Raw genomic sequence first — 27,739 nt, 5'->3', positions numbered from 1 at the left:
TGACCAAAGTTTCATTTGGACGAGATGTTAAACCCTGTTCCATGTAATTGTGATGATTTAATACTACCTAATATCATTACAGTCGTTGGATGGCGTATAGTAGAAAACATACAGAACATGCCTTGGATTATGAAGTATTGTTAAAACATCTGATTGATCTAGATAGAATATGGAAACCTGGTACCTTATCCAGAGAAGAGGTAAGCAACTGTTACAAATGTCTATTCTAATGTAAATATTATATAGATATTTGGGAAGTCGTGATTCTGAGTTGGCTAGAGTTAATAATTCATGAAATTGCTGTCTTGGGAAATGATATGAAGTTCTTGGACAGTTCTGTCAGTCACGATAACAGATGTGAGTAATGAAACTGTTGTTATTGGTGGAGATAATGCGGACAACCACATTTATAATTTTACTTTATTTATATGTTCCAAATTAGTAAAACATGTTCCAAATTAGTAAAATATGTTGCAAATTTCAGTATTTTGGATCAATGGTAAGGCCTTTCATTAACTAGGCTCACAATCTGTCTTTTTCAAAATATTATATATCACCAATTTAATAAACAGTTTTTTATAAGCTTGCTACACATGGTGACAGGATTGCACTAATTATATAATATGCTTATTAGTACTTTGTTACATACAACTAATAAGGCAGGGCTGTCCTGGCTGGCTGAGTTGATGTACCTAGTAAATTTACTTGAATGTCAAAAAGATATGTCAATTAACATAAAAATCTTGATACGCTTGAATGGGTGTAGGGAGCAGCTGCTTACAATGTAAGACTTTCGTGCCAAAATGGGACACGTTTTACATATTGGAAAAATTAAACCGTCAGCCAAGTTTTATTTGTACTTTAGAAGAGGTATTAATGGCCCGAAAAAGTTACTGGCTGTCACTAATGGTTTTGATACAGAAGGAATGCCACAAGCTATTGGATGCCTGAGCTCTGGACAGTGCCCCAGAATCATTGCAAATGATATCAATTGCAGTGTTCGCAATATTAAACATTTGAGGGAATGTTACAATGCTATTAACAGCACAAATGATCTCCTATGCAGTGGCCGCCCAGGGGTTACTACGCAACATTAGGATAGGCACATCCTTCGCCAGCTTTGAAACAGGCACTCAATCTGCCTGACAAATCATTGAGACCCATCAGAGATCGATAAGTGCTGATACAGTCTGTCGTCAACTAGCCAATATAAGGTGTCACAGACCAGCCAGGCGACACATCCTGACAGCTCTTCATCGTCGAAATTGACTGCAATGGGCTTTTTCGTTTGAATTATTATAAAATGAATTTTGTTATAAATTGCAGAGCTCAAAATATAAAGTTCTTTATTTCTCTTATTCAGTTCGAGGTTTCTTTTTCTGTTCAGTATATTATTCCATTACAAGGTTCACACTTTGCTTTCATCGCACTTAGATAACATTAAAATCATGGTTGTATTTCTACAGCCCTGATAATTTTGATAAAAGCTTTTAAAACATGAATTATGAATTAGTATTAGTAATAAAAAATAATTCTTACTTAATATGTGCTTCTGTGTTACTTCTATGGATTTTACACATTTTCTTGCACATAACTTATTAATATAACTCATATAACACATTATTGTTCATTAATAAAACAAGAACTCATACCCGATATGCCTATACTTATTCAAATTGTGCTAATTGAAATATAATCATCTTTTATAAATACGAGTGCTTTTTAAAAACAATAACCAAATGATTCTATATAGATATCAATATTATGACATATTCTATCATATCCACATTTCTGCTACTTTAGTCAGCACAGTTTGGCAATTTAAAATGTAATGATGGTGGCTATAAATGATTTGAGACCATCAATAACATTAACCCGTTAAGTGCGTAGGGCGTAATATAAGTCCTGGACAACTGCCACTCACTGTGTGTAGGGCGTAATATAACGCCTTGGAGATATTTTCCCCAACCTATTCTTAGAACATAGTATATAGTTCTTCGTCACTTCGTCAAATAAATTACACAATAGGGGGTAGTTAACGTTTTAAAAATGTCACGCTTAACAGATTAATTAAATAAGAACTGCATATATATGATATCCCAGTTTTGTGTTAATTGCAATATAAATATCCTTTGATAAAAATGGGTGCTTTTAGAAAAGAAAAAATCTCCAAACAAATACTGTATTGATAACAATATTATGACTTATTCTATCATATCCACATTTCTGCTACTTCAGTCAGCACTTTTTTACAGTTTAATAAGAAATGATTTCTTGATATGCCATATGTTGGTTGCTTTTTAATTCATTTGATAAGATTAGGAAGGATGAAGTAAATAGTTGTATCACTGAGCTGGAATTTCTTTATATCAAAAAGTATGTGTGGTCATGAATATTTTTTTGCTGAGAAGATCAGTAATTGAAGCCATTTCTATCAAAAGAAAAAAGATTGTGTCTTGTGAATTGTTTTTTTCTTTAAATCATTAGATTTTGAATTCCCAGTACAGTAAGTGTTCAGCTTTTATGTAGGGGTATTCTATATGCAATAAAAGAAATTAATGTTTTGGAAATGTTTTATTTATAGGAGGAATGTCTGGCCGAGTCATTTAATATCTTCATAGAATACAGTTTAAATCTACTGAAGAGACATCGGGATATATTTCCACCTTCAAATAAAATAGCATTTCATCGTCTAGAAGGAATGTTACGGTAGGTACAGAGATATATTGTGCACTTATTTCTGATATTTAGTTTGCAGCATATTTATTATTAAGGCAGTATAAAAGAAATAATCTGGCCCCGAGTTAAGAATTTACTGAACTTTCAATATTGTTTGTGAACTGGACGCCAGGTTCTCAGATAACTCTGCATCACTTCAAAAGGGCCGCATAAAAATATAAAAAAAATAAAAGCCGGTTCATTATATGATTATCTCATGTAAATATTTTATCCTGGTTACAGAAAGTAACTAAAAATAAATTTCAATCGATCCATAGTTATCAAATACACAACCCTGATAAATGTCAATGAAATCATAAACGATACTGGATAATCATACATCCCTATAAATAACAATTTGATGTGTATAAAAACACAAAATATAAACTTCCCTACCGCATCAGATTTTTGTTAAGGATTGTCAGAATCAGAATATTTTTTTTGTATGGCCTAAAAAAAATACTTTTATTTCCACAATGCTTATAGGTATTGATTCAGTAATTTCCAATGGCTTTTTTTAGAATTAATATCAAAGCAAAACATATGATCCAGTTTTTTAAAATAAATGCCTATGTCAGATACAAATTTAAAAGTCTATGAATGCAGAATTTAAATTTATACATAGCAGTTTTGCTGTTTTGACCGATGTGTCTCATTGAGCCATAATCAGTCACATATATGTTTTTATCATTTTCACTCTTCCTACAAGACAATTGATGGCTTTTTCTGATTCAGTAGAGAGGTTTAATTCACCTATCCTGAAGTTTGTTAGAAATCATCAACAATTTTCTAACCTGTCTCTTATACTTATCAAGTGGAAGTCTTAGAAGAGCTTCTGAGATCGGAAGACATATAACAAAGCACAAGCTAACACTATATTCCCCTTTATAGAAGCTCTTTGAGATGACTATTTAAGATTCTGTTAAAATAGAAGTCTCTTATATCTTGACTGAATCAGATTCAATATTGTGAATATTTCAATTATTTGTATCTGATTGGTTTTACACTTCAATTTTGCATCTTGTCAGACCATTTATTGGATTCTACTTGTATGTCATGTGTATTTTAAGTACACATCTTAAGAGATTATTTCTTATTAAGAGGATTAGATGTAAAAAGTAAGGGCTTACATCAAATAAAATCAACACGTCTGCTAGTGAATGCCGTCTCAAGAGAACTGTAAATATATTTACTACATAAAGTATTAAATGAAGTAGAAATATAGAGATGTTTGGAATACATCTCTAATATTTTTAAGGTGATAGTGACATATGTAGGGGATTTACCCAGTCAGACATTATTATATTGTATTTATTGACAAAAATACATTTTGTTTAATATGAAATATCATATATCCCAATACTTAAAAAGTTAAATATTAGAATTTCCTCAAAGTTATTTTTTGACCATAACTTGCCTTTATAAGATATAAAACATTGATCTCTTCATGCGTTCAGTAAGATCATCCTGACACCCTAGAAAATGTTTCTTCCCACGCATGTATTCAACTTTGAGAATGTATTTTTTCATATTTAAAGCGGCTGTCTCAAATATATTTTAGTAAATAAAACCAGATATATCTGTGTAATAGAGTCTTAAAAATTTGTATCTCTGAAGCTCTGTGATACCTTCTGCAAAAATACAAATTTTTATTTTCCATAAAAAGTTAATTTTTTGACCGATTTTTATCAAATTTTCATGTATAGTTATTATTGTAGTAAAGACTTACTTATCAGTTTAGGACATATTACCCCTTGATCCTTTTTTGTTCATAAGATTTTGGAATATATGTGATTTGGCTTTTTTAGCATTTTTGCTAAAAAAAAGTAGTTCCAGAGTTCTTGTTCTGCCATTCTGTTATTTTGTCCATCCAACTTCTTGTAGTCTCTCCACAGTTTCTGAAATATATTTTTCAAACATGCTGGCAATGAATCTTATCTAAGGTCAGAGTCACATATAATTTATTGTCCAAACCAGTTTGTGCTCATATTTTGACTGTTAAATCAAAGGGACAGAGTTCATTGGGATTTTTATTTTGTAAAACTTGATCAATTTGTTGTTGTCATAGAAACATTGTAATTGCTCTTCTGGTAAGAATTTATAAGATTTTTAGTTCAAACATGGCTAGACTTGCTTGTTCTGGAGAATCTAAACCTCAAACATTAAAATGGGGACAACTTTTATAAAAGGTCCAAATGAATAAACTTTAGTGGAAGTATGATTTATTGCCCGGCAGTCTATGTTTAATTTTTCTTTTTTACAGATGTTTGACTACAATATACAACATGAAAGTTTTCAAGAAAACCTGTCCTTTCATTAAGGATATGCATCCAGAAATAACCCATGTTATTAAGGTGAGCTATTCTGTATAACAAGGACCTTACAATACAACTCAGGTATCATGACACATGAGTTGTAGTGTTATAGATAGGCACTATCCCTACCTGGGAACTTGGCTTGAAAAAGCTTGGGATTCTTCTCGGTTCACACCAGGATTCGAACCTGCCATGTTCTAGGCAAGAGTCAGGTACTCTTAACCCTCAATTACTGCGGCCCACTCATTATAAATGCTGGTACATTTTTTCTATGATCCTATTTATGCTCACTAATATTCCTGAATTTCTTTTGTCTTACAGAAAGGAACATTGGAATGGTATGAAAGACAGGCTACCACATGTAGATCTCTGGCGAAGGTAAGAATACAACAGATTGTGAATTTCTTTCGTATGTGCACTTACACAGCAAGCTGCCAATGGATGTATTTTGTGTTTATTACTTTTAATTGTTCCGTTCTGGGGGGTTGGGTGGCTGAATGGTTTAATGCAATGCGCGTTGGATCATAGGACATTGAGTCAAGTGGCATGGTTTTGATTCACTGCTTTTACGTGAAAAGTTAATTGACTTCTTAATTAGCAAGTAATAATTAACCCATTGTAATTTAGGCGAAAGTAGATCGATTTATTATACCATAGTGGCCGGTTCATTGTTTTACCAATCGGCTAGATTAAAACATGAATCGGCTAAAGCCGACAAAACACAACCATTTAGGAACATTCATCTTCTGTCAAGTAGAGAAAGATGGTGTTTTAATCTACTCATAGTTGGTTTCAGCAGGGTACAACAAGAAAAGGCTCTTAAAAAAAAAGACAACCTGAAACCAACATGTTTCTGTCACGTGTACAAAAGGAAATAGTAATATGTGTCTCAGATTATAGCCTTAGAAAGTATTCTGTGTAATACATAGTTGTTGACCTAGAATATCCCTTAGGGTTACCCTTGTCAGTGGTGCATCTAGTATTTCGGATGATATGAAAAACTCAGGCCATGTGTACAAGTTTGCATGATGCAAAAGAATCCTTGATAGTGGGAATTCAGTTGCTGTCCGGGCAAAATTTCACTCTTAGCTAGTTGGTGCAGAAAAGTAAGATGTTAACCCCCTTTTCAATCATTCATTAATACATGGGGAATTTTCATATTTAATTATTTCATTACAGAGAGAAGATGATAATCTACAGAGTTTATTAGATTTAACTAATACATTAAATACAGAGATTTATATGGCATTACATTATTTTGATAAAGTCTTTCAGGAGTAAGTACCATCAGTTAATTCCATATTAATATCCTTTAGATCATTGTGATTTCCAAGAGGGTCCTATCGAAAAAAAAACCACTGGCAACCATCATCGTTCCATAATCAAGTTATTGGCCCATGAATTGATCATGGGCCACCATGTTTATCCCATTGGCGATTTCATGTTAATAAGAAAGCCCTATGAATGTCCCATGTGCCCCCATGAATTCCAGCTGAGCGACATGAAATACTCAAATCCACTGGTTATTCCAAGGGCAAATTTTGTTCCATGAAATGCAGACGGCACAGTATAGCTGTGTCATAGGCAAGTTCTTGGAAACGTGTGAATGCTGCTATGGGGATCTTCTTCTATAAGTGTATAGCTCGAAAAAGGTTCCATTCTTTCTGTATTCGGTCATTTTTGGTTAGAATAGATAGTACCCGGCACATGAGCAAGCTGTAAATATCTTTCTATAATTATCTTTGTTAATTTATGTGTTGCAAAAATATAGTGTATATATGGTTATTCTTATTAATAATGCTGTAAGAAATGGTCTAAAATGGATAAATGTCAGAAATATGCCATGGATAATTATATATTTATCTTCATTTTGAAGTTGTTGTTTTATTACAACTAAATATTATCATGGTCAGTGTGTTTTCTATAGAGCATGTGGTAATACGTATTAGGTACTCGAGTGATATTTCTACGGCCAATTCAGCTCTTTTTTTGTCTCTAATCAAGTAAAACATTTTGATAATAAAAGCTATTTAAATATCCAAAGGGAATATTTCATTTATGAATAATTATTATAAGCCCTACTAATATTTCATTTTTTAGTCCTATATATAATTTTTTGTGTACACCATGCTGACAAAGTGGTATAGACACATGAATTCACAATACCCTACCATGAATAAAAATTATGAAATATGAATTTAATTTGCAAAGTTTTCATGCGTTATCAAAAATGCCCGACAGTGAAAATTTTGAAGTGGAAGACCTGCTTAAACCCAGTGCCATTTATTGATAACATTGAAATTGAATAATCAGTCCATTTCCATTATGTATTTATGAAATCCAATTTTATTTTGAATTCATTTTTTTTTTTGTGCAGACATGTGAATGTGGGTTATTTTCATATTGTTTACCGTCATTTAGATAAAGTGGTAAGTAATGTCGGATTTTATCTTTTGTTTGAATGAATTAGCTTACAGAGTATCAGCATTTTATTCAGAATCTTTCAGTTACTTGTATTGGTTGAATATTGTCACTAACATTTAAACTTGTGTCTTGACGCATAACTTTTGGAAACAAGACTAATTTCTGTCAGTTTATATTTATGTAAATATAGTTATAAACTAGAGTTGTATTCTTGTGATATTAAAATCTATTTCTGGCCAAATTCAATCTAATATTTTAACTAATTTAACTATGAGGTTAAGATTTTATTAGCATCTGTTGAAGTACAAACATTTTTTGCGTGCCCCAGACAGTCGGCCATTCTTCTGTAATGAATTGTAATTATATGTAGAAAACAGAACAAACTAATCAATGCCTTGAAGTGTTTTGATATTTTACGTTCAATGTTGCCAAAGTCTTGTTTGGATTCGATCCTCAACAGAATATTCACCAAACATGGCCCTCATTGAATGTTATTTTAAGACATGCATATTTATAATGATATCTTAATGCGAGCATTTCGATTTCCAAGATATTAAATAAATTTGTTATTAAGAACTGATCAGAATATTTAGTGGCTAAATTCCATAGACTATTAGTAAATGTTTTCATTAATGGTATATACTCCTATAGTTCATTTAATTATACAGTACAGCTGTGGAAAATGATGTCCCATATTTTACCATGGAACTGATTGGAATCTGACTCTTAAAATCCTGATGCGCCATTGTAAGCAATAGGAATCACTTAAAAACTACAATATTGTGAAAGATAATTGGAATATTAGTCCAATAATGATTCAGTTCCATTCAGTATTTACAAAGATATGGGGAATAAAAACTCCATCAATCTATGCAATAAGCTTGCTGCCATCTTGTTGCCACTAAAATTTAAGGATAGGCCTGTTTTAAATTGTTCTAGCATTGGTGCATCGTTACTTTAAATGCCAGTTGCATATATAAGGAGATTCCACTTTGGTGTTGACAAATTCATGTTTGCACTGCTTTAGACCATTTTCTTGAAAGTGATAGTGTATTTAATGGGACATCATCATCCACTTTAGCTACCTGTAGTATACAGACCCATATATATCTTTTACTTATGCTTTATTCCTGTATATAATCCATTTGGTACCTGCATGGTAGTTTAAACTTTAATATTCCCCTCTTATCTATGATTCTGACCTATTATTGAAATAAAACTTGCCCACAAGTCGAACCACAGTCAGCCCCAATTGATGTTGCTTGCTATTCCATGGAAATAGCTGTAATTGAATTACTTCATTCCTTAACTTTATGTAAAATTCTTAATTTTCACTATTTTGTCCTCCTGCTTCAGTGAAAAACAATATCTTCTCTACTGTCAATTTTAAAGCCACTTTTGATATGTTTGACATCCAGTCCTAATTTCATGAAAACTCTTTGCTTCTATTCTCCTTATTATCCCGTCTCGTATATAATAGGTAAATTTGGATTTCACATGTTAAATATATATGTTAACTGTAGTTTGCAGGAGATGTAAGCAAGGTGTTAGAGGAAGAGGTCTGTTATAACCTTACGCTCTATTCACTTATTACTTTTAACAACTATTTCCACCATGCCATATATAGTTGTTTTTTTTATTTTTACACCATTTGTTGTATTTTTATATGTATCAATCTCTATTTTCTCACATTAAATGGTGTTTTGTGTATTTTTTAACATTATGTAGTGTTGATATTTGGTGTAAAGTAATAATTTGGATGATATGAAACTAATCATTGCTTTTGTTAAAGAAAGAGAAATGGGGTGTAATGTCCACTTGACACAGACTAGGTCATTTCAGACTAACTAACATGGCCAGTTTTATTTCAATAATTCGCTTGTGTGTAGAGGTTATTTTATGTTTTAAATTTAGGTTAAAGGGGATTGGGTGGCCAAGTGCACTGTAGTTCTATCATCTATGTGAAGTCACAAGTTAACTCCAACTCTTGTACAAAGAGCTTTCAATTATTAAGTGAACATATTAGGTGATATTTTGTCAGATTTAACTATTCCAAAAGCACCACACTTTGGTAATTTGGACAAGGTTGTACTTTAGTGATTTTATCTTCCTCAGTTTTAATCCCTTGTCATAAAATTATAACACTTTTATTCTCAATCTGCTTCTAATCAAGATACTAAAATTTGACTTTGGCTAAAGTAAGGGCATTATGGCTGTCTAACTTGATCAGCAATATCACAGTAAATTATATTTAAAATAATTTACCATGAATGACTTCATACAAAAAACCTTGTACAGCGATGCCAAATGTAGTGAATACATCTTTTCTATGTGAAGAGTACTTGTGTCTTTGAGGTCTTGCTTGACATAATGTGATGCTCGAGCATTAACAGGAAGTTGATGTCACATGGTTTCCTCGAACACACCACCACAGCAGCCCACAATTTTGCAGTAATAATCTTGATTAATAAAAAATCTAATTGTGAATATTTAAATTTATGAAGGAACATTTGAATTATAGGTCCTACACTAAATATTTAACTAACTTTTTCAGACTGGATATTGGACTATAAATCAAAATTATCATTATTAGAACAACATATAATATTTATACATAATCTTATATGACAGTTCTGATGCATGCTTTTGTTTAATCGTTATTAATTTTCACAGTAATCTTGGTCGTCATGCCTGTTCTGAGTAATTTAAAATATGTTTCATTTCCATAACCTACAGTATTTTTTTGGTTCCTGTCAGAATGTGTTGAAATAACTTGTCAATTAAGACCCTCCATTGATTTTTTTGTTGTTCCGAACTACTGGAATGTTCATCCAATATTGATGGTTGTGTGCTATGTTAAATTTCATTACTGGAACATGTTAAGTCCAAGTTCAACGTGAAGCTCGGATTACTGATGGCTGATGCGTTTTCAATAACAGATGACTTTCTACATTTTCCCAATATGCTTTGATCCATGTTTTATTCTGTGAAAGTATTGGATGAATGAATCTGGGCCAGACAAGGTGGCAGACAAATCACCTGAGATGTGAAAATTTCCTTTCACTGGAATAAAACAAAGCAACACTTTTGGCACTCTTTCTCTAATTTTAACACTTTGCACTAGTAACTTCAGCTCATTTACAGTTTGTGATAGAGTGCCTGTTTTTATCTAGGTTATTTATTACTTGAGAATATCTTTAATAATTCATAACTCATCTTTTTAATGATATATTGATATACATTACAAGAATATGTATCCATTAACAAAAAATGAATAAATTTAACCCAGATACGTTAAAGATGCCTTCCCACGTACAAACTGTGTGATTTGATGATATATTTCGACTTAAAACATTTATTTATCAAACTTTTGTTTCAGATCCTGCTCAAAACATTTTTATTAGCAAAAAAACTATCCCAAAGTGAAGGATGATCCATTTCCCGTTTGTATTCGATGTTACTCACTGTCCATTTACCATAAATATCGAAGCCTAATTAAATTCTTGGATTATTCTCAGCCAACTTATTTTTCAACTGTTTAATCGTAGTCTCTTGTACATTAGTCTCTTACTGTTCTCACAGCTTGTAACAATTCGTTCAAGCACTCCCTCCATTATTCGACACAAGTTGACGGATTGCCCATTAGTAATACCCTTATATTTTTGCACTGTTTGTGCTCCATGGCTGTTTTTCAGAGAATACATTATATTTATAGCAAGATTAGCTGTCAATACTTTCCATAAATACCAAATTTGTCATTCATTTTTTTAGGAAATAGCTACCCCGTAAATACTTATCGTGGGAATGCATCTTTAATTGCAGACTTTGTCTTGACAGCACATTTGTCTGATATATTTAGATCATTATTAATGTCTTGCTGTTTTATGAATTTAATTTTATACATTCACCATGTGGACACAGGAAATCTCTTGACATAATTAATGGTTCCAAACCTGAATGGAAAAAATTATTACACATAACAGAGTAATAAATAATTTATCAAAAAAATTGCCTGAAAATATTATTTAATGTAGCAAATGTATAAATTTGTGGTCTAGTCTCTATCAATAAAGTAAGTTTGTATATTTGAATTTAGAGAAATAATATTCTACAAAATATACAACACATTTGGAAATCCAAATGCTTTCCATTTGATTTGAATGTAAAAATGGTTTTTATTCATTAAAAGGAAATGAACTCTGATTTTAGTGTAAGAAATGAAAGTGTTGATTTGGTTCAAATTTATGTGTTAATTTGGTTTGCAAGATGTAAATTTTACATTATCAGATTAAGCCAACAACACAAGGGTAGATCCAAACTGGGTAACCGGGGTAAAGATCTCAACCAATACAATGTTAACCAAAAAAATAATGAAGCATTTAGTATTTACTAAAAATGTAACACTTAAAAGGGCAAATGGCCCTATTCTTCAATTGCAAATATAAATAATGAATGTTATGTCAGTTACCCCCACCACCCATGTCCACAAATTCCTGGATCCACTCTTGTAGCTTTTGAATAAAAAAAATTAAATTAGAAATTTCTTCTTAGTCTGTTAAGCTGGTTTACCACTAATGAAAAATAATGAATCAGCAAAAGCCTATTCTACACTTCTTTTCAAAGGACGACAACAAACAAATCCATAATGGCTTTCTGTTTGTATAGATTATATAGTTTATCAACTTTATCGTTCCTTTTTTTTTGTAGTTAGGAGATGAACTACATCAAGATTTAAAGACGATCCTACGTGATGCTGGATGTGATAAAGAAATAAAACTAAGTGACATTGATGAAAATACAGCAGTTGGAACATCTCTCTTTGAACTTTATCTTGCCATACAGGAATTTACTAAATACAGCTCACATTTAACACCTAAGTGAGTAGGAGGTGTTTGAAATTGAAATAAATGTCTCAGATTGGGATATTTACCATTACAGATTTAAGTGTGTGTAAGATTATAGATAAGGAACAAACTAGGCAGTGCAACAGTTCAGTTTGCTACTTAAATTTGGGTGATTTGCTACACAGAAAGCTTATTTAGAGCAAAAAAAAAAATGTTATCTGAGAAATAAGTTAAAGTTAACTCTATCGTCCAAAACCTCGACAATGAAAACACAAATTATTTGTCAATTTTAATCAACATTGGTGTTGTGATCTTACCGGGAAAAGATGGGCTTCTGATATCCAATATTTAAGACAAAATAAACATTTTACGATTGGTACACGAATCGTGTACCATAATGCGCTTCAGCGCAATCTGTAACAAGCGACTCGGAAGAACGATGTTAGACATATTCCACAATTCATGTCAAACGGTGACCCCATAATCTTCTCTGAAGAGCATGCGCAATAAATACTATCGGTGTAGACTGAAATAACCAGACGCTAGAGATTGCCATTCGATTGAAACTTCTAGCGTATTTCGCCGAACATAACTTTTTTGAAATGAGAGTAAAAACGGAAACGATTGAATGTAAATCAGGTTTTTTTACATTCATATTACATTATTATATATGTTGCGACCCATTTGTATCAATTTGTAGGTCCCAAATATTAAAGATTTAGCTCCTTTAAAACTAACATATTTCATTTATACTGGCATTTAAACCACACATAGATCTGTACAAATTGTTTCATCGTCTTTACGCTGGCCCGCCGATCAATTCACTTGATTTGATATTTGTCATTTTTTACTTGCAATGTCTGTGTAGTTCGTCTTGTCCACAGGTTTGTCTTATTGGTTTGGTTTTGTGTGTAGTGCTGTTCTCCTGCACTTATGATTAGGGTATAAAAATTTACAAGCAAATAAGAAATGAAATATGCACATAATGCTATTTACATTATCTTTGAATCTTTGATTCTCACTTTATTAGAAATTATCCTTGAAAAGAACTGTTAGATATTTTTTCTCACATATCTGTTGATTGTATGCACAATTGTTTTTAAAACAAAGTTTGTGCGAATTTTTTAAAAACATACCATTTTGTTGGCTAAACTCATTGGCAAAATATTTTAGGTTCATTTTACTGGATATTTGAACAGACTTGTGTATGATATTGGTAACCTTAATTTAAAAGACCTATTGATATTGTTTCTGGTAATTAAGTTGACCTTTTCAATTTTATGTGATTAATGTCAACACTCTTTAGTCTACTCTTGAGTCAACTTAAAGATACATTCTCTTGAAAGTATTTATAGGGTAAGGGTAGTATTTCTAAAAAAAGTATGGCAAATTTGGTATGTATGGAAAGTAGATCTAGAGACACCCAGTCTTACTAGAAAAATTCTGGTTTCTCTGAAAAACACCCATGGGGCAAGCGCTGGGCAAAAATGTCAGGGTATCACTAACTGGCAACCCGACAAATTATTATCTGCCAGCTTGACTTAGGGACCATTTGTTATTTCTTGATCGAATGATTAGGCGGTTTGGGGATCGAACATTGAGGGGTTTAAACATATAACAGACTGCAATTAAATGATGGAAAAAGATGTTGGCAGGAGATAGTCCATGAATTTACATTCTGAAAATAGGCCCTATCTCAATCAAGTTACCAGACAAACATGGCTTCTATATAAAAATAGATTTTTTATATCTTGGTGTAATTTTTGATAGATAAATTAGTATGAATATGTTTTGAATCCAAATATAACATCAAATCACCCAGTTTGTACACAGGAATGTATCTTTAATTCTGGAAAAGGTGCCAAGAGATTAGTAATTGTTTGTACAATCTACTAAGTGAAGTACAATTTGTTGTGTGTGGTTTGAATCATAGAAATAACCAATGACAAAAAACTTTCATACTCTGCAAGAGTAGAGAAAAATGAATATTTCTCGCATATCCCATATCAGAAATTGGTTATTTTTCTTCCTTTTAATGTTCAATAAGATGTTCGAATGGAATCAAAAATACAATTTCCTCATTCTCCCTGTAATAAAAAAGAAAACGAGAGGGGAAACGGTAAAAAATTGTAATAAAAGTAAAATAAAAGATCTGCATATGTCTATAATTGATAATTATGTATTGAGATCAAATTAAGAGTATTGGAAGGAGATATGAAGTATATATTTTTAGCAGTCTGGCTGCTTTTGTTTTCACATACCTTCATCACCATGACAGCTTCATGGGAAGAGATTAAAGTATATGCCTCTTCTTTTATTAAGAAATGCTTTAAAAATCACATTATTTGATCCCTTAGTTTCAAACTCTGTTACTTTCACTTTTTATTTGCTGGTCACAAGCTATAGCTGCTTTATATTAAAATATTCATGATGTCTTAAAAATAAATAAATGTGATAATTATTTAATTCTTTTTGACAGAGATCGTCAGGGTTTGAATATCAGTCAGTATTTTGAATGGTTTAGATGTGCTGTCAGTAGATGGCTATGTATTGCTCGCCAAAAATCTTTGAAAAGAATTAAAAAGGCAGTAGAATTAGATAAAGTAAGTGAAAATTGTGTTGACTTCTAGATAAGCCAATGAAAATTCTGTTTACTTTTAGATAAAGTCAATGAAAATTATGTTTACTTATAGATAAAGTCAATGAAAATTATATTTATTTTTAGATAAAGTCAATGAAAATTATGTTTACTTCTGTTTTTAATAGATTAAATAGGAAAATAATGTGTAATACAGTATTGTACTGGTTATTCAATTTCTATACAATTACACTAACAACCACCAGTGGTTGCCAGGCAAGATATGCCCACATTTTGTAAGAGATGGATAGAGAACAAGCTAAAAAGAAATTGTGATTTTTCGTACAATCAGGAACCATAATCCAAGAAGTTATGGTGTGAAATGTGCGAATATCGAAGGGATTGAGATCTTTGGGATATAAATCTGTTTTAAGTTTCATCAAAGTCGGATTAAAATTGTGACCTCTAGATGGTCCACAACCTTGATATTGCATACTTTAACACTATTTGCATACATGGAGCGGCCATTTTGTCAGGCAGTTTCAGTCCATTTTTCACGAAATTCGAACTCAATCTTCATAATATATTAATATATTTAAAAATTTTGTTTTTTTAAATCTGATAAAAATTGTGACCTAGAGGGGCCATAATCTATGAAGTGCGGATACATGCCAATATTGAAAGGAACCAAAATCTGTATTTCAAGTTTCGTCAAAATCTGATAAAAATTGTGATCTTTAGAGTGTTCAAAAACAAATTGTGGACATCTGGATGGTGAAGGGCAACAAGAATATATGTCCACATGAAAATGTGGGCGTATAAAAATACTTATGTAAAAGTTCATCTTTAATAAATGCAATCTGGTAGAGCTTGTGGCGATTAAACTGTGTGACATTTTTGATTTGATTTCCTCGTCTTCCTGATTTATTGACAATAGGGATCCTTCATTTAATTTGTTAATTGTATTTAATAAAGTTGTGAATGTATTTATTGTGGTGTGGGAAGTTGCCAGAAATATGGCAGAGACGGGGGTGGGACAAAATTTTTGAGAATTTAATAGGAAGTTTGTAATTGGGAGGAAATTTGTTGTTATTCTTTTAATTTCTTTTTCCAGGTAGCTCAAATGGACATGTCGGTTAAATACAGTACATCAGCCGTTGATGTTTGTTGTTGTTTTGTTCAGGTAAATAATGAGCAATGTTTAAATGTAATACATATATAAATATTTTTAACAATCCTAAACATCTATTTGATGATATAATGACATTTGACATTGGATTATGATGTCCAAAACAATTCATTATTTTGTATTCTATAACTTAAATGTTTATGGTATTAGATTATATATATTGTTTGTTTATAGATCACAGATTTTTGGAAGCAATTATCCTGGCCAGATTATGTTGGTGCTTTCCCTTTTGTAAATAAATTAACTGAGGTTAGTGAACATTCTCAGACAACCATAGAAATATTTATTTTGAAATAATGGAAATAAAGAAATATGTTATGTGACATCTTGAGATATATCTTTTAGAGGTGATTTCAGTCAACACTCAAAATTGACATTCAAAATGTCATCTATCAGGAGAAAATTAAGACTTACATATCCAAATGTTAAGTGGCTCTAACATTTTTAAAATTTAATATACTTCTGATCTTTAAAAATATCACAATTTTGTTTTAAGGATATTTGTAAAGGAGCAGAATTGTATGCTGATTTGGTACATGAGAAGTTAATTAAAGCTGGCTATTATGATGAAGAAGGTCAATTTGATGTCACAGAACAGGTGAGTTTGTAATTTAATGGGCTTAATTTGTGCATGATTATTTTAGCCAAGGGCAGGTACTGAGAACATTCCTACAAACAGGGTTCTCATTATTTTTGTCCCGCAGTCAAAGACCAAGTTTAGGTGAACCATTGCAGTCATGTACCTACAAAGTTTTTTTGTATTTTATATATCTCTGAGATATGTAGAACCAGAAACTCTTTGCTGCCATTGGGTCACCATAATTTGTGCCTGACATCGTCTGTTACAGGTGCTTTATTTGTGAATAAGAATATCAAAGCTTGAAATTCTGCATATGCATTCATGGAAAGTTCACCAAATGAAAACCAAACTACAAATAAATAATTCAAAAGATTAAATAGATTATTCTTTTTATTATCAATATAAGAATAAGATATCTGCATCGTGCTAGCTGGAGGAATAATGTTTTTTCACATCAGTATTTAACTTTTTGTAAATTATCTAATTCATTCCATTTTTATTACTTTTAGTTATGTATAACCATCAACAATATAGAACAAGTGCGAAGAGCCTTAAATCCACTACCAGATACGCTCAATTTCTCAGAAATTAAAAAAGCTATTGAAATGTCTAATGGGGAGCACAAACAAGAAGGTCAGTCACTCAATAATATAATCAAAAGGGCTGATGATATGATGGTGAAGAAAATAACACAAGTAGTTGACAGAGTAGCTGATAAAGTAAGTTCTATTTCATTTCTAAAGTTTATAGTGGAAAGAAAGGTAATGTCACTGGCTCTATATAAAAAAAAACTGTTTTAGATTGGATCCTCTGATCATGATTAAATTGGGTCATGTAGAATTGGTTTTACTGTACTTGATATTAATTTACTATTGTCACAGACATTGCTGCCTAATGTTTTAAATTAATTATAATTAATTACTGTATATTACAGATGAGACCAGATATAAAGAAAGATGTCTTCCATTTAAACTGGGCACCAGAATCAGTACCAGCTGATGATGTAAGTTCTTTTACAATTATTTTCACAATGATTAACAACATATTGGGAACAAGTAGAGCTCACCATACAATTGATATCTAGTTTATATAGTTAAATTAAAGGGGATACCCCACCTATTTTTATATTCTAACAAGGGATAGATAATGATGAGTCTCACTAAGATCACCTTTTCAAACTCTTTTTTCAAGACACTGAATTAAAAATTGTGTTCATGACGTCACTGGCAGAATCAGAACTGGAAATTCAAAAGGGTTGAAAAACGACTAATAGTTAATTTTGGCAGACAAAATAAACCCATTTGACCAGTTTACTAAGCTTGGAGGGAGTCGTATTGAAAGATCTGGTGATATTGATGAGGTCACTAATACATTCTTTAATGTATGCGATTGGAAGGGTCACAAGTTGTTGTTGAACCATATCATTTGAAACAGTAAAATGAATCCATTACATACTAATTATAAATTGATCTGTGTTTTATAAATTTTAACACAATTATTAGGGAATGAAGGAAAACCGTGCAACAAAAGCAAAAACACAACATGACAATGCACAGTATCAGATTTCTTGCTAATCAAGTTCATTCATTAAAATAAATCTCTTTGTTTCAGGCTATTGGAGATTTATTGGAATATTTAGACACCAATTTACTAACTTTAAACAATAATTTATTGAAAACCAACTTTGATAGAATATTGGAATCTATCTGGGTGGAAGTGATGGAAGAATTCCAGGAAGTTATGGAGAAGGAAGAAGTGGTAAGATTAAATCTTTCATGAAGAATCAATATAAAATCGGAAATGAATAAATTAATTACTCATACAATTTCTTTCATTAATATATTATATTGCATTCCTAGAGATTTGTGAATCCCAGAAATATATGTGTGCATAGCTTCTTTAGATTGAACCTTTTTGTTGGACATTAAGTTCTCTCATTATTTATTTAGTAAATAGACCGAAATTGTCACAGTAATTTAATCATTTATCCAAATTCTCAACACAAGCAACTTTTTATTTAGGGGATTTTTAGATAATCCTACTGTTGGAAATAGATCATTGTTTGTTCATCATTTTTGCTTTGTTCCAAATGTTCATTTATTAATTGTATACTGATTTTTGTTTGTATCATAGAGACCTCCAGTATTTTACCAAAGAATGTTTGATGCGTTGGGAGTATTGGTAGACTTCTTCCATGCCAGTGGTAAAGGTCTGTCTATGGATGAAATCATTACAGATCAATTTCAGGTACTAGATTGTGATTATACACTTACCAAGATTATGATAGCCTTCCATAGACTAGACTATGATAGCCTTCCATAGACTAGACTATGATAGCCTTCTCTAGACTAGACTATGATAGCCTTCTCTAGACTAGACTATGATAGCCTTCTCTGGACTAGACTATGATAACTGATGATCAGTGCTATATTTTGATTTTTGCCATGCTCCACTATAATATATTATAGACTTTCCTATACTAGACTACGAGAGCCTTCCCTAGACCAGACTATAACACCCTTACATAAATTATTATGGCCTTAACCATGTCTATGATACACTTACCAATGACAGCCTTGTTGTAAATTATACTGGTCATACCTTGATAATAATACCCTGACATTGGCCGTTTCTCACCACAGTTTTACAATTATTGATATTACACTTCAAACATGAGCTAACATATGAGAACATCCTCACCCAATTGACAATTTACTAAATTATTAGCTAGCAGTCATCTAAATTCTTGACTCTGAATTAAACTAAAGAAATAGTTTTACAACATCAATTCTCTGCTGTCCTTAAGGTTGTTTAAGAAACTATTTAAAATGAAGCCAATCACTAGTGACTTTTTTCTGGCAGCCAAAAATTACTGGTGAATTTAACTACTGGTACTAAGAATCTGTTTCAGTAATGTATCTCTTGTGTACATTTATAACAAAAAGTCTGTCTGATTTGGTGTTTAAATTATGTTTTATTTTGTTATATTTACAGAACTTAAGAGAACGATTGTCATTACATAAAATGGATACACCAACTTTAATAGAAACTTTCTTCAATAGTAAATGTCAAGATCAGGTAACTATAGAAACTGATATATCTATATATCTTTCTGAACTGATATTTTTAAACCAGTTGAAGGATGTTATGTAAAACATGTGTCCATTCAGAATCACCCAGGGGATTTTCATCTACCCACTCCCATTGTGAATATTGTATCTCTTGGAGACAATACATGAAACACAACTATATATTGATCACTTTGTCCACAAGCATCTGAATACCAATGTAGGATATCTCAAATTTGATACTTCAGTTTACTAAATCCTTATATATTTTATTTTCCTCTAGACTCAACTTGAGAACAGTGAATTTGGTATTTTAAATGTACGTGTCTGTTATAGAATGGATGCTCATACATTACTTGTAGAAGGTGAATATTTCTTTATTTTTTTCATCAACTTTCATAGAAAGCAACATCAGAGCAAGAGTTTTAGTGAACAAAAATAATCGCTGGACATCAATTGTTTTTACATTCATGATTCATCCATAAAGATATGGCATATATGAATAATAAATATTTTCTATGTGTATTTTATTCTGTTTTCAGTTCTTAGTGCCAAGGATATTATTCCATTAGATGCGAATGGTAAGTTGTAAGCCCAATATCTTGTTTTCAGTCTACACAGCAGGCACATAGGTGTCTAGATAAGAATTTGTAAAAGACTAAATGATTGTCTAATCTGAATTTTAAGTGTCTGAAATTCTTCTTGCATTACACCTATTAGATAGATAACTGTATGATTTTATATTTAAAAGTTCATGTATTCCTCTAAATTATAAAAATATAAGGTTGGTTGATTGATAATAGATATTTTGTTGTCTTGAAAGTTGAAATTTCTAACATCACATTAATATCATAAGTTAATAAGTATGTCTACAGGACTGTTAACAATTTTTTTTAATAGGATTAAGTGATCCGTTTGTTTTGGTTCAACTGGTTCCTGAACATGTATTCCCCAATATTCAAGTTCAAACAACCAAGGTCGTCAAAAAAACTCTCAATCCATTATTCGAAGAAACTTTTGAGTTGTAAGTTGTTCATATAATATTCATTATATTAAATTTAGTGCCATTATTTATTTAAATCATTAAATATTATTGATTTATTACTTTTGTACAAAATTTAATAATTAGCCATTAAGATCAACATGTAAAGTTTATATATAAAACATTTTCATGATGATAAACATTTTCATGATAATAAACATTTTCTTAATTAAAGATATACCATTTGGTGTAATTAAACACATACCATTTGGTGTAATTAAACACATACCATTTGGTGTAATAAAACACATACCATTTGGTGTAATTAAACACACAATTTGGTTTAATTTAACACATACCATTTGGTTTAATTTAACACATACCATTTGGTTTAATATAACATATACCATTTGTTTTAATTAGTTATATACCATTTGGTTTAATTAGTTATATACCATTTGGTTTAAACATATTCCATTTGGTTTAATTAAACATTATACCATTTAGAAAACAAAAAAGGGGGACGTAAAAGCCCTCAAGTTTCTACTTCCTTTATTTATAAACTATGTTTTATGTAATGGATTGAGACTTTCAAATAATCATATTTTATTTTATTTGCAGTACAATTAATCCTATACAATGTCAACGTCATGGAGCTACTCTACTATTTACTGTCATGGATCATGATCTAGTGTTCCAGAATGATTTTGCTGGTGAAGCTTATCTTTCTATGGCAGAGATACCTGGTGTAGATGGTTTAGAAGTTAGTGGTTATGAGGCGCTGAGTATAGTTTCCCTCCCTTTAATGCACCCCAAACATAAAGGTATGGCAGAAGAAGACAAAAGGAAAAAAAAGTTAAACAGGACATCAAGTATGAAAACAACATAAAATACATTATATATACCCTTAAATAGTTCACACACACCCTACTTTATTTATAAAATAAAAACAACAAAAACTCCACCCCAATCCTATTCTTACAGAATCAGAGATGTAGGCAATTATGCTGTACATGTGTAGTAATACCATATTCCTTTTATTACATATCAATACTAGTGTAGTAATTCCATAATCCATTTATTACATAACCACAATACTTGTGTAGTAATCCTAGAATCCCTATATAACATAACCATAATACTTGTGTAGTAATTCCATAATCCCTTTATTACATAATCACAATACGTGTGTAGTAATTCCATAAATATTCATTTCTAACATAACCACAATACTTGTGTAGTAATTCAATAATCCATTTCTTACATAACCACAATACTTGTGTAATAATTCAATAATCCCTTTATTACATAACCACAATACTTGTGAAGTAATTCCATAATCCCTTTAACAGAACCACAGTACATTTGTAGTATTTCCAAAGTTTCTGTCTTAACCATAATACTTAACCATAATGCCTCCATATTATTCCCTTTCTAGTTTTTAAAGAACCACAATAATTGTGTAGTAGTCTCTTTCTTATAGAACTACAGTACTGGTCCCTACAATTCAATGGTCCCTTTCTTAAAGAACTACAATACTGGTGTAAAAAGTCCATGGCCCCTTTCTTAAACAACTACAATACTGGTCTAATAATTCCCTGGTCCTTGTCTTACAGAAATACAATACATATGTGGTCATTATTCCCCTTTTGTAAAGAACAACATTATTTTTGTTGTATTTCCATAGTCCTTTTCTAACAGGCATTCATTTTGTAGTAAGTTTATAATTCCTTTTCTAACAGAACATTACAGTTTTGCACAATTTTTTGTATCACATATTGAATCAGCCCATATAGGAGAATACTTCTGGTAAACGACTTAATGGATTCAACCAAAACTGGTTTCTTTGTCTAAATGAGTTTGCTCAGATCCATAGGAGTAGAGTGGAGGTTTGCAGGTTGCCCGATAAGGCAGCTTTAACAGGCAAATGTAGACTTTTCTCATAGACTTCGGCTCTTGATTAAAAAGAAAATAACCTTTTTCTTGTATTATTTCTATATTGTTCCTTCATTCCATTTTATTACATAACAATTCTTTACTACATCTATATTATTCCAGAACTGTATATAAAACAATCCATTTCCTTACATGTCTGTCTGTTCCATCAAACCTTCACTTAGTCTATAGACCACTCCTATACATGTCTTATTATTCCTTTACTAACACATCCATATTCTTCCAATTTCTTTACCTTCGTCAATCTAGATTATGTTTTGTGCACATGTTGAAATGTTTTGATGTGTGTGTATATATTAAATTGTATCAGAACCTTGTAATATATAATTAATATTATTATCCACTATCTTTGAGAGCATTTTTATCCTAATTATTTTGTGATGGTAGCAGAGCAAATTAAGGTATTTTAAACAATATTGTCCGAAAATACTATATACCGGAAAACTACCGGAAAACACCATGTTAACTGAATACCGGAAAACAGCGGACAAACAATAAATACCGGAATACACACTACATACCGGAAAATACCCTAAATAGTTAACCCGGAGACTGGCACCCTAAATAGGTAAACCGGTTTATAGTATAGCCCTTCTCCGGTTTACCTATTTAGGGTGTTTTCCGGTATTTAGTGTGTTTTCCGGTATTTAGTGGTATTCAGTATAACATGATGTTTTCCGGTAGTTTTCCTGTGTTTTCCGGTATATAGTATAACCCATATTGTCAATGTTTCAAGCCTAGCGGTAGTACTTTTGAATGGGAGATCCACCTGTGTAGACTCAGTTGTTATTCAATAAAGAATAGGCACAATTCTTCTCACTAGTATTGCACATGTTAAATTCCATCCCATTTTTCCCCGCATAGTTTGCTGTGTTTTACTCTAATACTGGTAATGATGTTTCCAGATGAATAGAAGAAAGAGGCTCACACTTGTTTTAAATGCATGACTTTAAAATGTTTTTTACTTCTTATTAGTCCAGGGTTCTTTTATAAGAACAGGCCAGATATTTGGCTGAATCAATGTTAGGGAACAATTCTGTAATTTATGGCTTTCTATTTATAGATCATGCTGCCTTGGAAATACTGGGAAGAAGAACCTGGGATAAAGATGCTCAAGATTTTGTCAAAAAACGAAACAAAGTTCATGATCAAGCAGCTTCATCAATACCATAATCATTATATTATCAATTTCATCTGTCATGTGCTCATCATCTGTCAATCTAATGCTCACCGTTTGTAGCCTTGTTGACTCACATTTTATAGACTATTTTGTACATGTAGCTTACATGTGAAAAATTTTGTCATTCGTAACCTACATGGTGCATGTATAATTTATAATCTGATCTGTGTCAATCAAAATGGCGCTACACCTTTAAGCCATTCATAAATTATTGTAATATTTAAACCCCTTCTTTTTTGAACTTGAATTATGATTGCGTATTACTTAAGTATTTTTTTCTTGCCAAGTTCAGTATTATACTTAATACATGGCCATCTTTTTGGATTAAATATAGACTAATGCCAAGTCTGCTCTGCAAGATGATAAAACAGATTAAGTTACAGTACAAATAGAATTCAGTTTAGGCACAGTTCACACTGGCATCAGTCGAGCAAAATATAAGTAGATCAAACCAAATAGTTAGATAAATCAAAATTTTGATTATTGTCTTTACAAAAAGGCTTTCTGAAACTCTCTAGATTATGGCTCCAAAAAATGTTCTTTTAATATGGACACTGTGGCCAGTTCAAATGCCTATACTGGATGACAATGTTGTTTTCAATGTTCAATTTCAATGAGAACCACACTGAATTAACTTGTATTAGCAATGATCGGCCAAAATAAGAACATAGAATTGACTTGTACATTGTTTAGAGCAGTGATCAGACAGAATATCTGTAACTGCACTTAGGTTCCGTTCAAATGAAACCAGTTTTGTTTGATTGATGCAAGTGGGAATCACCCTTGAGAGGTTTGTTTTTGATTTGTCTAGAAGTATTGAGTGTAGGCTGGACAATTACCGACATTAACGAATCAACAACACACTAAGGCCGTATCAACTCAACTTTACAGTGAAACATAGACACAATTGGTCAAAATCAAAAGTCAGTAACAAAAAAATCAACAATCATATTTGCATATAGTTGACTTGGCAGTAATCATATAGAATTTGCACATTTCTTAATGTTTTTACATAGTATGATGATAACTTGGTTATAGATTTTAGTGAATAGTGACTGATTTATTTAGATTGTGTTCAAAGAATGGTAAGTCACGTTATATTATATTAATGATATATTATTTTATCCAGTATAACATTTTAATACATGATTTGTGTGAATTGTTTCAAGCGTTGTGTGTGTGTAGCCTACTAAGTGTGTATCATTAAAAGTAAATTAAATGAAGAATTTGTAACCTTATATCCTTTTTTGGGGCATATAAATATGTGTGAACTGGAACTGCGATTATGATGGAATTCATTCAAATTTAATTTTTAAAAGGTTTTGATTTTAAATAGAATAGCATTCATGAATGTTAATATTAGTAACCACCTATGGCCTTTATTTCATTTTTCCTTACTTGAAATTAACCATGCCACTTGACTCAATGACAAACCTTATGATTTAAGCGCATTGAACAATTCGACCACACAACCCATTCCCCACATTTTCAAACTGAAACAACTTTCAGGGATCAAATTAATGAATGAATTTAGCTCATTTGATATAAATTTAAATTCCTTGTATATTTTTGGGTTGAAATTTTTAAGAATGTCCTGATCTAGGGTTCCATAAATTTAACCCAGCTGGCATTTTACAAGTATTATGGAAGTTTTATTAAATTTATTGAAAGTAAAACTTACTTTGTGTATATAATCTACTTGTTCTTAGACCACATGTGAATGTGATGGTATTGTCACTATCCATAATTGTATTTGCAATCAAGTTCTCTACAGATTTTTGAGAACTTGATTTTGTTAGCCATTCAGAAGCAGATTATTTTGTTAGATCTTGCAATCTTTGTTCACATAATTCTTGTCCCTGACTTGGGAAACCTTGTACACACTGTAAAAATGGGAAGAAAAGTGAACAAGTTTATTACAGATCATGCAGACAAACTTAATCTTTAAGTGGCATTTAGCGATTGGAAAACACATTAATAGAACACAATTTTTATGGGAAACAATCACTGGTTTATTCTAAAAGCACGACGTTTCGACAAGTATCCTCTTATCGTTATCAAGTGCTTGATAACGATAAGAGGATACTTGTCGAAACGTCGTGCTTTTAGAATAAACCAGTGATTGTTTCCCATAAAAATTGTGTTCTATTAATGCAGACAAACTGTTTGTGGGATTATAGTGTTTTTACCTGGTAAGCTAAATTTTTATATATATGGCATTGTTACATTTATTTATGTCAAGTTACAAGTTTTTGGTCTAGTTATTAACTGATTTTGTTTTTGTTATAGATGTATTTGAAATATAAATATAATATACTAAGCCATACTGAATCATTCCAGATGTCTGTATTAATAATTCCACACAACATATTTTTACTTATTAAAGAATATAAGATAATATACTTTGTTATAAACCTTATTTTTGTTCATTACATGTGTTTTTAAGAGAAAAACTGTATACTTATTATGTGTGTTTTAATATTTTTGATATGCTAGTAACCTACAGTCTTGTTGATTTCCTCAGCCTCTGAATTTAAAACTTGAATTTAGAACTTTTAAAAGATTTACAATTCCTAATCAATTGACTTTTGAATAATACATGCACCACAACCAATTTTAAGTTAAATTGTTTAAGTGGCATTTATTAACTGGATGAGAATAACACAGGACACAATTATATGGAATACAAGTTACCGGTACTTGAAAGATTTATTTCTGGCGAGGTTTCAGCCAGGGTTCTCTCATCTTTATCAAACAAAGAATGACAAACATAGTACATGTACAATGAAGATGTGTTGCTGGTCATCTAATTTTTTTGGAGTGAAATTGTCCAGTTAGCTTACCCAGTATGTCACTGACTAGAAATGTTATATCAGACTACATGATCGACCATCAATTGTTTTAGTATTATTTAAAGATACATTATGGGAGATAAGATAAAGAGATGGCAGTTCTCGCTATAATAGTTAAAAACTAGATAGTGTAAAGGTAATTTGCTGAAAATTTCAGTCAAATTGATCAACTATGAGCCGAGAAAGAAGCGGGTGAAATTTTTGCATCATTACTAAAATCATTAATATAAACAGCATAGTCTCGATTATCCACTTTTTTTTTTATTTAATTATCAATGGCCGTTAGCGGCATATAGGAATCTAATCCAGCCAACATCGAAGGCTAGCCTTGACATCGAGAGTTTATTATGGTCTGGATAAGTTAATTAATGTCTAATTGATAATTTAGATAACATTTCAGGCCTAAAGAAAGACTTGTAATAAGCAGATTTTGCTCTTGCATAATGCATGTTTAAATAATTGTAATTGAAATCAGTGTTTTGTTATTTATTGTTTCAGTTTAATATATTAAAGTTCTTATTGTAGATTACTGTTATTACAGATTTTTATATTGCCACATTTTATGGAGTGGTATTTTGTTGTCACCCCTGTCTGTAAAATACTCTACAGTTCAAACATCCAGAGGAACCCTATTGAAATAGCTTTCTAAAAAATTTTTACTGCCCTTGGCAATGAAACTTTGTAAACGCTTCAGGCCAGGTCTTGAGATATAATTTTTAAACTTGCTAGGATTGGTCATCTGGTCTTAAGGTAGAAATCTATGTTGCACAACATACTATTGGAGAGTAACTGCTCTCACCAAATCTTATAAACACTGTATAATATGGGATTTTATGGGATTGTTTGACTAGTCTTAAGGACACACTAAAGACTATTTATAGAATAACAATTACTGGTTTATTAACATGAAAGGTTTTGATCATGATACTCTTGTCTTTAGCAAGAAAGCAAATGATGACGATATAGACAAGATTATCATCATCGAAACATTGCATGTTAATAAACCAGTAATTGTTATTCCATAAATAGTGTTTTGTATGTTACTAAACCCCA

General features: G+C 31.3%; 1 protein-coding gene across 1 annotated transcript; it reads left to right on the top strand.

Moving 5' to 3' along the window:
• The first annotated feature begins 488 nt into the window (after positions 1–488).
• Positions 489–25,879, top strand: LOC126809516 (BAI1-associated protein 3). The gene is made up of 21 exons (XM_056098881.1): positions 489–499; positions 2,585–2,709; positions 4,982–5,072; positions 5,355–5,411; positions 6,213–6,310; positions 7,411–7,462; positions 12,165–12,334; positions 14,781–14,904; positions 15,994–16,062; positions 16,243–16,317; positions 16,565–16,666; positions 17,158–17,367; positions 17,583–17,651; positions 18,260–18,406; positions 18,782–18,895; positions 19,643–19,726; positions 20,000–20,081; positions 20,259–20,297; positions 20,617–20,740; positions 21,320–21,570; positions 23,718–25,879. Exons 1-21 carry the CDS (start codon positions 497–499, stop codon positions 23,825–23,827), a joined length of 2,196 nt encoding a protein of 731 aa, XP_055954856.1. The 5' UTR covers positions 489–496; the 3' UTR covers positions 23,828–25,879.
• The last annotated feature ends 1,860 nt before the right edge of the window (positions 25,880–27,739 follow it).

Source organism: Patella vulgata, chromosome 2 (genome assembly GCF_932274485.2).
Source record: "Patella vulgata chromosome 2, xgPatVulg1.2, whole genome shotgun sequence".
Classification (NCBI taxonomy): Eukaryota; Metazoa; Mollusca; class Gastropoda; family Patellidae; genus Patella; species Patella vulgata.
The sequence above is the reverse complement of the archived record's forward strand: the minus strand, read 5'-3'. Positions and strand labels throughout refer to the sequence as shown.

Excerpts from the sequence above, each read along its gene's own strand:
- LOC126809516 (XM_056098881.1), top strand. Across the intron at positions 17,368-17,582 it reads TTGACAGAGTAGCTGATAAA|ATGAGACCAGATATAAAGAA; the intron begins GTAAGTTCTATT and ends TGTATATTACAG. Across the intron at positions 17,652-18,259 it reads AATCAGTACCAGCTGATGAT|GCTATTGGAGATTTATTGGA; the intron begins GTAAGTTCTTTT and ends TCTTTGTTTCAG.